Source organism: Bison bison, unplaced genomic scaffold (assembly GCF_000754665.1).
Source record: "Bison bison bison isolate TAMUID 2011002044 unplaced genomic scaffold, Bison_UMD1.0 scf7180017864314, whole genome shotgun sequence".
NCBI classification, from domain to species: Eukaryota; Metazoa; Chordata; class Mammalia; order Artiodactyla; family Bovidae; genus Bison; species Bison bison.
In genome coordinates this window covers 1,211,695-1,226,811 of record NW_011494886.1, presented here as the reverse complement: position 1 = coordinate 1,226,811, position 15,117 = coordinate 1,211,695, and the positions used below count along the sequence as shown (strand labels likewise).

The 15,117-nt window shown below is 40.0% G+C and overlaps 1 protein-coding gene across 1 annotated transcript in view; it reads right to left on the bottom strand.

The window, feature by feature from the left end:
• Nucleotides 1-15,117, bottom strand: part of CD96 (CD96 molecule) — a 95,792-nt gene that overhangs the window by 29,250 nt on the left and 51,425 nt on the right. The window contains exon 8 of the mRNA XM_010852725.1: nucleotides 13,720-13,812. Within this exon, the coding sequence (XP_010851027.1) occupies nucleotides 13,720-13,812 (93 nt within the window). The remainder of the gene's footprint in view (nucleotides 1-13,719; nucleotides 13,813-15,117) is intronic.

Below are 15,117 nucleotides of genomic sequence, written 5' to 3'. Positions count from 1 at the left end.
GAGGTCAGTGATCATACCATCGTGATTATCTTGGTCGTGAAGATCTTTTTTGTAAAGTTCTTCTGTGTATTCTTGCCACCTCTTCTTAATATCTTCTGCTTCTGTTATGTCCATACCATTTCTATCCTTTATCGAGCCCATCTTTGCATGAAATGTTCCCTTGGTGTTTCTAATTTTCTTGAAGAGATCCCTAGTCTTTCCCATTCTGTTGTTTCCCTCTATTTCTTTGCACTGATTGCTGAGGAAGGCTTTCTTGTCTCTTCTTGCTATTCTTTGGAATTCTGCATTCAGATGCTTATATCTTCCCTTTTCTCCTTTGCTTTTCACTTCTCTTCTTTTCACAGCTGTTTGTAAGGTCTCCCCAGATAGCCATTTTGTTTTTTTGCATTTCTTTTCCATGGGGATGGTCTTGATCCCTGTCTCCTGTATGCAGAGTACATCATGAGAAACGCTGGGCTGGAAGAAGAACAAGCTGGAATCAAGATTGCTGGGAGAAATACCAATCACCTCAGATATGCAGATGATACCACCCTTATAGCAGAAAGTGAAGAGGAACTAAAAAGCCTCTTGATGAAAGTGAAAGAGGAGAGTGAAAAAGTAGGCTTAAAGCTCAACATTCAGAAAAAGAAGACCATGGCATCTGGTCCCATCACTTCTTGGGAAATAGATGGGGAAACAGTGGAAACAGTGTCAGACTTTATTTTTTTGGGCTCCAAAATCACTGCAGATGGTGACTGCAGCCATGAAATTAAAAGACGCTTACTTCTTGGAAGGAAAGTTATGACCAACCTAGATAGCATATTCAAAAGCGGAGACATTACTTTGCCAACAAAGGTCCATCTAGTCAAGGCTATGGTTTTTCAAGTGGTCATGTATGGATGTGAGAATTGGACTGTGAAGAAGGCTGAGTGACGAAGAATTGATGCTTTTGAGCTGTGGTGTTGGAGAAGACTCCTGAGAGTCCCTTGGACTACAGGAGATCCAACCAGTCCATTCTGAAGGAGATCAGCCCTGGGATTTCTTTGGAAGGAATGATGCTAGAGCTGAAACTCCAGTACTTTGGCCACCTCATGTGAAGAGTTGACTCACTGGAAAAGACTCTGATGCTGGGAGGGATTGGGGGCAGGGAGATCAGGGGATGACAGAGGATGAGATGGCTGGATGGCATCACCGACTCGATGGACGTGAGTTTGAGTGAACTCTGGGAGATGGTGATGGACAGGGAGGCCTGGCGTGCTGCGATTCATGGGGTTGCAAAGAGTCAGACACGACTGAGTGACTGATCTGAACTGAACTGAATGTGTACACAGGATGATTTGATATACATATACATAGTAACATGACTTCTACACTCAGCCCATTAATATGTCATCTCTTTACACAGTTAATTTTGTGTATACGTGATGAGAATGCATGAAATCTATTCTCAGTAAATTTCCAACATTCATTACAGTATAATTAGCTATTCATCATGCTATACATTAGATCTCTAGACTTATTAAACCTTCTTAACTCCAACTTTGTACATTTTGACCAACAGTGCCCCATTTTCCTATCTCCTCACCCCTGGTAACTACCATTATACTCTGCTTCCAGAGTAGACTCTTTTTAGATTTCACATGTAAGTGAGATCCTGTAGTCCTTTTGCTTTCTGTGTCTGGTTTATTTCACTTAGCATAATGTACACCATGCTCACCCATGTTGCACATCAGGATCTCCTTTTTTAAGGTCAAATTATATATATATATATATATATATATATATGTATATATATACATACACACACACACATATATATATACACACACATATATATTTTTTAGTCAATGGGAACTTAGACTGTTTTCATGTCTTGGCTATCGTGAATAATGCAGTGAATATGGAGGCACAAATATCTCTTAAACTTGGCTTATTTCATTTCCTCTCTGTATATAGTAAAAAGAGAGATTCCTGCATCAAACAGTAGTTCTACTTTTAAATTTCTGAGGAACTTCAGAAACCATTTTCCATGTTTTTTATACTATTTGCAGTTAAAGTCTGCATCTTCAGTTCAGTTCAGTCACTCAGTCGTGTCCGACTCTTTGTGACCCCATGAACCGCAGCACGCCAGGCCTCCCTGTCCATCACCAACTCCCGGAGTTCACTCACACTCATGTGCATCGAGTCAGGTATGCCATCCAGCCATCTCATCCTCTGTCATCCCCTTATCCTCCTGCCTTCAATATTTCCCAACATTAGGGTCTTTTCCAATGAGTCAGCTCTTCACATCAGGTGGCCAAAGTACTGGAGTTTCAGCTTCAACCTCAGTCCTTCCAAAGAACACGCAGGACTGATCTCCTTCAGAATGGACTGGTTGGATCTCCTTGCAGTCCAAGGGACTCTCAAGAGTCTTCTCCAACACCACAGTTCAAAAGCATCAATTCTTTGGTGCTCAGCTTTCTTCATAGTCCAACTCTCACATCCATACATGACCACTGTCTGTGTCTTATACTCCCATTAACAGTGTACAGGGTTCTCTTTTCTCCATATCCTTGCCAACACAAGGATACCTTTAATTTTTTGGATAACAGGTAAGAGGAGATATTTCATTGTGGTTTTGATTTTAATTTCTCTAATGATTAGTGATGATGATCAGCTTTTCATATACTTTTTGGCCATTTGTATATCTCCCTTAGAAAAATGTCCATTCGGGTCTTTTGTGTATGTTTTACCAGGTTGTTTCTTGTTTTGCTATTGAATTGAAGGAGTTCCTAATATATTTTGGTTTTAACCCCTTATCAGACATATGATTTGCACATATTTTCTCCCAACCCATAGATTGCTTCTGCATGTTGTTGTTTCCTTTGCTGTGCAAGAGGTTTTTAGTTTGTTTTTTTTCTCTAAGTTTGATGTAGGACACTTGTTTATTTTTGCTTTTGTTGCCTGAACTTTTGGTGGCATATCAAAGAAGTCATAGATGAGGCCAACTGATGTCAAGGAGCTTTCCCCCTAAGTTTTCTTCTAGGATTTTTATAGTTTCAGGTCTTATATTTAAATTTTAATCTATTTTGAGATGATTTTGGTATATGGTGTAAGAAAAGGGTCCAATTTAATTCTTTTGCAGGTGGATATCCAGTTTCCTAGGCACCGTTTATTGATGAGACTGTCCTTTTTCAGTGTGTACTCTTGGTACTTTTGTTGAAAATTAGTTTGGGTATATTTCTAGGCTCTCTATTCTGTTCCACTGGCCTACATGTCTGTTTATGCATATACCATACTGGTTTGATTACTGCCTCTTTGTAGTACATTGAGAAATCAGGGTGTGGTTTCTCAATCACTTGAGAACTCTGTGTTCTTAGCAATGAAACACAGCTCTATGTTTCCAACTCTGTTCTTCTTTCTCAAGATTGCTTTGGCTATTTGGCGTCTTTTGTGAATATGAATTTTAGGGTTGTTTTTTTCTATTTCTGTGAAAAATACCACAGGAATTTTGATAGAGACTGAATACATTTTTGAATCTGTATATTGCTTTGAGTAGTGTGGACAATTTAACAATATTAACTGTTCCAATCCATGAACAGTAGATGTCTTTTCATGTGCTTGCATATTTCATCAGTGTTTTATAATTATCAGTATACAGGTATTTTACTTTCTTGCTCAAATTTATTCCTAAGTATTTTACTCTATTTTGATGCTATTGTGAATAGGACTGTTTTCTTCAAAAAAGAAAGGACTTCTTTCTTTTTTGTTGTTGTTGTTGGTGTCACTGAATTTCTTCTAATTTTAACGTATAACGCAGAGCAGAATTTTCAAATGGAACTCTTTGTACCCTGGTTTGAGGAGAGGTCCCAAAGGCTAAGAATTATATTATATGGCAAGTCATCTTCACTTCTAAAGTAGAGTTCTAGACCAGCTATGAAGGATATGTGAAGTTAGAGCAGAATGGGCTCTGTCAGTTCCATCATGCACCCCAAGGCCGTGTAATCATATGGAAGCAGTCCTGGTGAGCATTTCTTTGGAGAGAGTTGTCAGGGAGCTGTGAATCAAGTCCCTTTTCATGGAGGAAGGGAAGAAGAATATGCTTCCTTACCTTAGCCAAGTGAAGTGTGGGTTCACGAGACCCCTCAGAGTTTTTGACCTGTGTGTATTGGAGTGTGGGACAAAGAAGACTGGTGCCAGGCTAAAAACGCTGCACTGGGAGTCGGTGCTTGGGTGACAGTGCTAAATGGGCACAGAGAAGAGAGATACAGCCATACTGAGGAGAGGAGCACTTCCCCCAAACAGAAGCTGAGGTACATGTTTTCCCAAACAAAACAGGATACGACAAAAAGAAATCTCACCCAACAAAAATACTGAGAGGAACAAAAAAGTCCCCAAGTAGAAACTAGCTGGTGGTGGGGAGGAGGGCAGGCGGTGCTGGGCGCAGGAAGCAGGAGACTGAAGGACAGCGTGGCCCACGAGGGACAGCATCCGCAGGCCAGTCACGGCTTAGTGAGAAGTCTGATGAAGTGCTGCCACGAAATCAAGATAGCACTTTTTATTTTCCTCATCCTTACGGCACCTAAATGACATTACAGTAAAGCTGACAAGGAAGAGCTTTCCTTACCTACCCCTCCTCATTTTTCTGCATTTTGTGATCTCCAAAGAGAAATTCAAGCCAAAAAGTAAGAGTGGAGAAGAGGATGGAGCCAGGAAATTTCAACCATACCTGCAACCTCTCTCCGCTCCCCACCGCACACATAAAAGATACAACCTGACATTCCAGGATTCCACAGTTGAAGTAGACCCAAGCTTGGTGGAGAGGAAGGACAGAAGTTCTGAATTAACTTTTTCAAATTTTGACATTACACTGACCTGCTTTTTAAATTATGGATACAAATCTGTTCTTGTGACCTAAAGGGACCGGATAATTATTATACAAAAATCACCAAAAAAGCCAAGGAAAAAAATTACCTACAATTTCTTTCAGAAGCTAGGCAGAAACTCTACAGTGCTCATTTGAACAGGGAATGATAGGAAAAAAGAAAATTATTCTTTTTGCTAAGCTACTCAGTTTACCTTATTTATTCAACTAAAAACAAAGGTAAAATTTATTTGTAAGTTTAGGCTGCTACTGTCATAGTGATCTGGTTCATTAAGCTCAATTGTCCATGACTTTGCCTACTTTTATGCAGACTTAAAGCTAAAAATCTAACTTATTTTCTCAAATAGTAATGTTTTCACTTGACCTTCCACTCTATTGACATAGCATTTATTGACATAGTTACCCAGTCTCCTTGACAAATGTGTAATTTTATATTCCATCAATTCACTTGCAGCATAAAAATAGAGCTTTTAAATCCACAATGGCATTAGCTGGACAATTGAACTTTAAAGAATATAGGTCAGCAAATACATCTAAATACATCTGAGTCAGCCTCATTAACCTCTGATATCAGGATAAGGTGGATATTGAGCCCCAGGTCAACAAAAAAAGATGTGTGGTATGAAATCTTAATTTTTACATACAACTCTTTTCCATGGAAGGCAGATAGTTAGGGGGAACATGTGCTCACTTGAAGGACTGAAGGCAGTGTGTATTGCTGGATTACTGGTCCAGAAAGAATTTTCCCCCTATGGGGGAAGATGCCAGTAGGCAGGACAGAGCTCATCACACATCATGTGGTGCATTCACAGACACTCAATAATTAGTAAATGAACTGAAGAATTTCCAATAGCTTTTCCCCAGAGGTAACTCACCTCAAGGGGGGAAAACTGAATAAACAAATACCCAAGGTAAATCAGTCATCAAGGAGGCTACCCTTGACTTACGTGCAACAGCTATGGAAAGAATTGAGAAATTACTTAATGAACTGTAATGCGTGTCCCAGGCGAATGATGGTGACAAAGAGGGAATGTCCAGAATTTCCTAGGATTCAATGGAAAGCATTGAAATTTTATTTGGATACTGTACATATCTCTGGGCAATAAGAATTATAGTATAATGATGTTGAGAGGAAAATGGAAAACAAATGGAGAAGGAGATTTTTCTCCAATTTATTTCCAACTGAGGAAATGCTAGCTCCACTTCTGGAGGCTGCATTTCTCAGAAAGCACTGGTCTAGAGAAGGGAAAGATTAATATAGGCATAGCTGTCATATTGACCTTTTCATAGCAACAATACCAACATCATACTAGAAGGGATTTATTCAATGTCCAGTGACATTTATTGAGCACCCATCATGTACTCTCAGAGGCAGTAAGACTCAGGCTTTCAAGCTAACTGTCTAGGTTCCATCTTGGCTCTTTCACTTTCTGCACAACTTTGGGTAAGTTAATTAACCTCTTTGTGCTTTGGTATCTTCATCTGTAAAATGGGTTAATGATAGTACTTATACCATTGCTTTTTGGGGAGGAGTCAGTCAGACAGTAAAGAATCTGTCTGCAATGGAAGAGACCTGGGTTTGATCCCTGGAGAAGGGCATGGCATCCCACTCCAGCATCCTTGCCTGGGAAATCCCATTGACAGTGGAGCCTGGCGGGCTACAGTTCACGGTGTCACAAAAAAGTTGGACATGACTCAGTGACTAAACAACAACAACAACAAATGAGATAATACATTAACTAGTTTAGAATAGTGCCAGGCACACCAGAGGCACCCAAATATTAACAAACATTATTAAAATTATTGCTTAGTAGTGCAATACAATCAGAGCGGTTGGTAAAAATTGGGGAAAATTAGTAGAAAAAAGCCTGGAAGACCCTTGTACAATAGTTTTACTAAAAATGTTTAATTTATTCTCCCACATTTAGGCAGAAAACCCTGCTGAGACATCTGTCACACACATTACTTTCCATTTCTACATACGTCCATTTTAGTTTAGACCATTATCTCTTTCGATCTACATCATTTGGTCTTCTGTTTTACTTACATTTTTCTTATATTAAAATAGCCATAGTGGCTGTTTGTTGATGATCTGATCACAGCCCAGATACACATCCCATTAACCTAAGCTGCCCTGGAGGAGAGGAAACCCACTCTAGTATTCTTGCCTGGAGAATTCTGTGGGCAGAAGAGGATGGTGGGCTAGATCCATGGGATCGGAAAAGAGTTGGATACGACTTAGCAACTAAACAACCTAAGTTCATTCCCACCTGGTTCCACCTCACCTGAGCAACTTGCAGCCCCCTCCCCAACGAGAGTTGTCAGCACTCACCCTGCTTGTCTTCCCATGTCCTGTATGCATTGTATGTCTTTGCTCAAGACTATTGTCTGAAGATCTGTCTCTCATCTTTCTTCCACATGCGTGTATATTTCTTTTCAGATCCCCTGGGCAACTTTCCTGATTCTGCTCATCCTGCTCCCAGAACTCATTTCTTTTTCTTAATTTTCGGTGCTTGGATACATATGATAAAACTCCCAGACAGCAACAGAGGTGTCCTGACCCTTAAAGCCAGGTATGCCATGGCCACAGAAGGTGTCGGAAGTTGCTATCACAAACAAATCACAGAGGCTTCTCATTGGCTTGCAGTGTCTGTCAGGGATCCTCCTCTCTTAACTTTAGAATCCAATATCCAGACCACAGCTGATCTGATCTGCTTGCCCTGTATTTGTGTTAGACTAATCTTATCTAATTCCAGTTTGACCCCATCCATTTCTGACATGCTTTCTCATAAATTAGTAGTTTCATTGCATCCCCTGGGTAATGCTTCCTTCAGTCTGTATCCTTCATGTCTGACTCTCTGCTCACCAAGGATCAGGTGTGCTCACATGCAGAGCTTGACCAGTGATTAGAAACAGACTAGATTTGATATTTCTTTCAAAACTTCTAAAAGTAGAAAGATCCAGACTGTAAAAATTAGCTAATTTTTTAGAGAGGGCTTAAATCAAAAATTAATGCCATCAGATCAAGAGTTGTGCTGAAACCTAAAAATAGGGGGCAGAGGCAAAAGGTTTATGACCTAGTGGTCAATGAAATGGGAGGCTAAGCAAGTGGTCTGGCTAGACTGTAAGTTCTGTGGAGCTGGGGGCTGCCTGTCTCATTCATTATACCCCAGTTCAGTTCAGTTCAGTCTTTCAGTCATGTCTGACTCTTTGTGACCCCATGGATTGCAGCATGCCAGGCTTCCCTGTCCATCACCAACTCCTGGAGCTTACTCAAACTCATGTCCATTGAGTTGGTGAAGCCATCCAACCATCTCATCCTTGGTCGTCCCCTTCTCCCACCTTCAATTTTTCCCAGAATCAGGGTCTTTTCAAATGAGTCAGTTCTTTGCATCAGGTAGCCAAAGTATTGGAGTTTCAGCTTCAGCATCAGTCCTTCCAAAGAATATTCAGGACTGATTTCCATCAGGATGGACTGGTTGTATCTCCTTGCTGTCCAAGGGACTCTCAAGAGTCTCCTCCAACACCACAGTTCAAATGCATCAATTCTTTGGTGCTTAGCTTTCTTTATAGTCCAACTCTCACATCCATACATGATTAATGGAAAAACCATAGCTTTGACTAGATGGACCTTTGTTGGCAAAGTAATGCCTCTGCTTTTTAATATGCTGTTTAGATTGGTCATAGTTTTTCTTCCAAGGAGCAAGAGGCTTTTAATTTCATGGCTGCAGTCACCATCTGCAGTGATTTTGGAGCCCCCCAAAATAAAGTTTCTCACTATTTCCACTGTTTCCCCATCTATTTCCCATGAAGTGATGGGACCAGATGCCATGATCTTGGTTTTCTGAATGCTGAGCTTTAAGCTAACTTTTTCACCTTCCTCTTTCACTTTCATCAAGAGCCTCTTTAGTTCTTTGCTTTCTGCATTAAGGGTGGTGTCATCTGCATATCTGAGGTTATTGATATTTCTCCTGGCAATCTTGATTCCAGCTTGTGCTTCATCCAGTCCAGCATTTCTCATGACATACTCTGCATATAAGTTAAATAAGCAGGGTGATAATATACAGCCTAGACATACTCCTTTCCCGATTTGGAACCAGTCTGTTGTTCCATGTCCAGTTCTAACTATTGATTCTTGACCTGCATACAGATTTCTCAGGAGTCAGATAAGGTGGTCTGGTATTCCCATCTATTTAAGAATTTTCCGCAGTTTGTTGTGATCCACGCAGTCAAAGGCTTTGGCATAGTGAATAAAGCAGAAGTAGATATTTTTCTGGAACTCTCTTGGTTTTTCAATGATCCAATAGATGTTGGCAATTCGATCTCTGGTTCCTCTGCCTTTTCTAAATCCAGCTTGAATATCTGTAAGCCCAGCACCTCAAAAACTCCTGGCTCATTGTTGGCACTCAGTGTTTTCTTGTTGAATGAAGGAAGGTCTTGGATGATTTTCAGTGTCAGGGGTGGCATTTCTGAGGTCTGCTCTCTGAGGCTATGTATGCATGTGCTAAGTTGTTTCAGCCATGTCTGACTCTTTGTGACCCTATGGACGATAGCCCACCTGGCTCCTCCATCCATGGGATTCTCCAGGAATGAAAATTGGAGTGGGTTGCCATTTCTTCTCCTCCTTCCCCACCCAGGGATCAAAATCACGTCTCTTGTGTCTCCTACATTGGCAGGCAGTTTCTTTACCATTAGCAGCTCAGATGGTAAAGAATCTGCCTGCAGTGTAGGACAGCCAAGTTCAATCCCTGGGTTGGGAAGATCCCCTAGAGAGGGGAATGGCAACCCACTCCAGTATTCTTGTCTGAAAGACCTGGATTTACGCCAGTACTGTCTCATTCTACATTTGTCTGGGGTCTTCTATGGTCCCATGCAGGCATGTGCCTATTTTACCACTCAGCTTTTCAGCCTCTTGTCTTTTCCTAGGACAGTGCTGAGAAAGCAGCTGGGACTCAGAAAACACGTTAATTCAGGTTGAATTGAGCTGGGGTTTCCTGAGTAACTCTTGCTGTTGGCTATGAAGTTCCATTGTTTTCATTACTTTCTACACTTGTTTAAAGAATATAATTTCATTAGGGAGAAAAGGACTATGAATTGGATGTTTGCAACAATATCTGTAGCTTAATAATTATGACTGATTATACAGTTCACTAGATCTTAGAATTTGTAATGAAACCATAGCCTTTTGAAGTTGGTTTTCATGACATGTTCCATCCCGTTTCCTTTCTTAAAAGAACACAAAGGTGAACCTTACCAGCTTCTGAGGCAGCCAGTCATCATGTGATTTCATAATTATCCTCTGGATAGCCAAAATGAAATTTAGATTTTTCAGTTATAATTCAATGTTTATTCTAAGCAAGTGAGTTTCATTTAGATATAAGCAGCCATGTTAAATCATGGGTTTTTTTTTACATATAAAAATCACTAATGTTTGAAAATATATCAAACATAACCTTGTTACTATCTTGACAGAGGTCTAGATTTTGTAAAGTGAGAAATAGCTACTCTTATTATACTTGAGCTACTTGAGTCTGAAAGTAAACAGGGTTTCTCAATCTTGGCACTATTGACATTTTGGACCCTATTAATTCTTTGTCTTGTGTTGTAGCATCCTTGGCCTCTATATTTATTTTTCAGGAATTTCCCAACTACGTCACCTTAGTACGATTGTAGATGAGGTAGCATTTTTCCTGCTTTAACCAAATATGTTTCTTTGACTGTGCTCTTTCAACTTCTCTAATACTAGAGCTATATTTAGATTGTAGACTCGTTAAGAATAACAAATACCCTTTTCTTTTCCTTGAATTTCTTCACAGAAATAAGAATGATATTTGAACTGATGGAACAGTTTAGTAGTGTATGTCAACTAACCACATAGAAAACTGAGCTAGAAGAAATTCACTTATGCTTTCAATTGCCAAACTGTATATACCATGATATATCATCATGATTCTTTTTCTTTTGAAAAAGAGAAAAAGTCACTGTTGAATTTCTAGCACCTAGAAGAGTATCTGGTGCACAGTAAGTGTTCAATAAACATTTGGTGAACGAATTATGTCGATTCCTTTCTAAAAATGTTTCATGAGGTCCCTCCCATTTCTTAAGATATAATAACTAGAATCTTTAGATTGGTCTTAAGGCTCTCTTTATTCTGCATTTTCCAATCTTCATCCTTGCTTCTCTGCTACACAATCCCACTCCTTTAACCAGAACTTACCTACCAATATTTTCTCAAATCCCCATGAATATCTTCACCAGTACACAACTGCTCACTCTGTTCTTTTCGTTTGTTGTAGTTCAGTTGCAAAGTCATGTCTGACTCTTTGTGACCCCAATTTTTTTTGTTTAAAATATTTTTCCAAGCTCTTAACTTGTCAAATAAATATAATATGTACTTAAGGTCAGCTTATTTCATCTCCCTTTGTAACATTTCCTGGATTCATGAACTCATAGACACCCTTCCATACTCAAAGATAAAAGCAACCCACTCCAGTATTCTTGCCTGAAAAATTCCATGGACAGAGGAGCCTGGCTGGCTACAGTCCAAAGGGTATCAAAGAGTTGGACACAACTGAGTGACCAAGCACGACAATGATGACCTCTCCTTCAGTATTGTAATTCTATAAAACATGGCACTTTTCACCTTACTATTTGGACTTACTATTTTCATATGTGCATCTCTCTCCAAGCACACAGCAATCTTTCTGAAGGCAGAAGCAAATTATCTTCACAGAGTCTATTACATGATATCTACATAGTGAAGGAACATTAGTCTCATTTATTCTTTTTCATTCACTTATTCAACTAATATTTTTGCATGCCAATTCTGTGCTAGGCATGTGTGAGGAAGCAAAACAAATATGACATATATATCCTTGTCCTCATGAAGTTTTTAAGACCACTTGGAAAAAACATGGCATCTAATGTATTGAGAACTAGATTTATATTCAGAAGGCTTTGGTGTGAACACTAACTTTGCCACTTATTAGTCATGTGGTCACTTAAGCTCTCAGCATTTCAGCATCCCCATCTGGAAAGTGGGAATGGGAATGGTGATGCTTACTCTGGCTGCCTCTCATTATGAATGTGTGCATGCTCTGTCACTTCAGTCATGTCTGACTCTTTGCAACCCCATGGACTGTAACCTGCCAGGCTCCTCTGTCTATGGGATCTTCTCATTATAAAAAAGATCAAACCACATCAAATTTTAGGTGCAAACATTTTCTAAGTGATAAAATGTGGTTGCTTTACTTTGTACACAAATTCGTTGACACTTTTTCCTTCAAGAGGTGGAGCTCAATTCTCTTCCTCTTGAGTATAAGCTGGACGTAGTGACTTGCTTTTAACAGATAGAATATAGCAATAATAATGGTGTACAGTTTTGTAGACTGGGTCATAAGGAGTCAGGGGGGTTTTATCTTGGTGACTCTGTTTCTTGAACTACTTGGTCTGGGGGATTACAGCTGCCATAGAGAGAGGCAGCCCTGTAGAGAGGTCCACGTGGTGAGTAGCTGAGACCTCCTGCCAACGTGTCCAAGTTTGGAAGCAGAGCCCTCAGCTTCAGTCAAGCCTTCAGATGACGGTAGCCCAACAGCCTGACTCCACCCTCATGAAAGAACCTGAGCCACACACTCAGCTAAGCTGCTCCTGTCTTGTGTAAAACCACATGAGACAATATATATGTTAAACCTAGTTTATTTTTGTTTGGGTGATTTGTTATACAGCGATGGATAACTAACACATAGAGTACTAGAGAGATTTAAGGTATTACTGTTGAATATGCTAATGCTTGTTGAATGAAGAACATCATAATTTACTATGGTTTATTGCTGAATGATGAGCTAGAAGAGGAAGAAAAAGAAGCATAAAAGAGAGAAAATTACAAAGTCTTAAGAACTAGGAAAAAATAGATGGATGCAAAATGTCTATTGGGTGATTTGCAGGCATTTTTCACCCTGCCACGTGCTTCATTCTCTGAGCGCCATCAACCTGTGACAGTGACTGCAGGCTACCTGTCAAAGGCTACAGGCTAAACAAATTGTTCATTTCTAGTGACTGCTTTGTTTTACTCCATTTTCAGTTCTCTTTTTGAGCTAAAATTGATAGTTTTAATTAAAGAAGAAATAAAAAGCATACTTCTACTCTATGTAGAACATACTTTTCTGTGCTAGAGAAAGTCACCTTGGTTCTTTATTAAACACAAAGGCCACAGACATGGAAATTTATGATTTGTTTGCATCAATGCCAACTTCTGAAACTCACTGCTATCCCTTTGCCATAGAAACACTGACCCAGCCTGAACTCCATTATTAATAATGCCATTGGAAGGCTGAATTCAAGTCCTCATCCCAGTCAATTTTGTCAAAATTAATTTGAACAAGAAGAGATTTGAATTTAAAACTATCTACCTACCTATGGCCCACAGGATCCCTACTTACAGCAATTTCTTCAACACCCTACTGAGAGCACAGTTGTAGAGGAGCACTGTCAATTTATTAATGTCTTTAATAATAAATACAGAATTTAAATTTCTCATTGAATATTTATTGACCCTGGTTTTGCCAGAAATGGCAACCCACTCCAGTGTTCTTGCCTGGAGAATCCCAGGGATGGGGGAGCCTGGTGGGCTTCTGTCTATGGGGTCGCACAGAGTTGGACACGACTGAAGCAACTTAGCGGCAGCAGCAGTAAAGTGAAGGGCTTTGGAAGTTGTGCTAATTCTTTTAATCCATGAAAATAGTACTTAATATATTTATTTAAAATCTCCATAGATAAGAATGGGGCATGAATCATACAAATTTTCTGAAATTTTTTTATCAATCTACTTAAAGGATTAATAGTTCATGGGAAGTAAAATAGTATAAAAACATTCTTACCTGTAGGAGATATGCTGTTGGCTAGAGAAGGTTGGGTGCCAAGGGTAGATTCTGTAGCATTGAGTGGAGAATCTATTGGAGGGTTCACTGAGCCTGGAAGGATCAAACAGATGCTGGTAATGAACAAAATACTGTGGCAGGAAGATAAAATAGTAACTTAGTTCCCGCCAAACCTTTATTTATTCATCTAAGAAATTATTATTGATTAAAAGTCATCATTATTGTTTGCTATGGGCTAGGCAGTAGAGTAAAATGGTGAAAGGTAAAGACACAGGACTGTCTTTAAAGAGCATACGGCCTAGAATATAGGTAGGTAGCCAGGCACCTATCAGTTCAGTTCAGTTCAGTCGCTCAGTCGTGTCCGACTCTTTGCACCCTATGAATCACAGCACGCCAGGCCTCCCTGTCCATCACCAACTCCCGGAGTTCACCCAGACTCACGTCCATCGAGTCAGTGATGCCATCCAGCCATCTCATCCTCTGTCGTCCCCTTCTCCTCCTGCCCCCAATCCCTCCCAGCATCAGAGTCTTTTCCAATGAGTCAACTCTTCTCATGAGGTGGCCAAAGTACTGGAGTTTCAGCTTTAGCATCATTCCTTTCAAAGAACACCCAAGGCTGATCTCCTTCAGAATGGACTGGTTGGATCTCCTTGCAGTCCAAGGGACTCTCAAGAGTCTTCTCCAACACCACAGTTCAAAAGCATCAATTCTTCGGTGCTCAGCCTTCTTCACAGTCCAACTTTCACATCCATACATGACCACAGGAAAAACCATTGCCTTGACTAGACAAACCTCTGTTGGCAAAGTAATGTCTCTGCTTTTGAATATGCTATCTAGGTTGGTCATAACTTTCCTTCCAAGGAGTAAGCGTCTTTTAATTTCATGGCTGCAGTCACCATCTGCAGTGATTTTGGAGCCCCCAAAAATAAAGTCTGACACTGTTTCCACTGTTTCCCCATCTATTTCCTATGAAGTGATGGGACCGGATGCCATGATCTTCGTTTTCTGAATGTTGAGCTTTAAGCCTAATTTTTCCACTCTCCACTTTCACCTTCATCAAGAGGCTTTTTAGTCCTCCTCACTTTCTGCCATAAGGGTGGTGTCATCTGCATATCTGAGGTTATTGATATTTCTCCTGGCAATCTTGATTCCAGCTTGTGCTTCTTCCAGTCCAGCATTTCTCATGATGTACTCTGCATATAAGTTAAATAAGCAGGGTGACAATATACAGCCTTGACGTACTCCTTTTCCTATTTGGAACCAGTCTGTTGTTCCATGTCCAGTTCTAACTGTTGCTTCCTGACCTACATATAGGTTTCTCAAGAGGCAGGTCAGGTGGTCTGGTATTCCCATTTCTTTCAGAATTTTCCACAGTTTATTGTGACTGCACACAGTCAA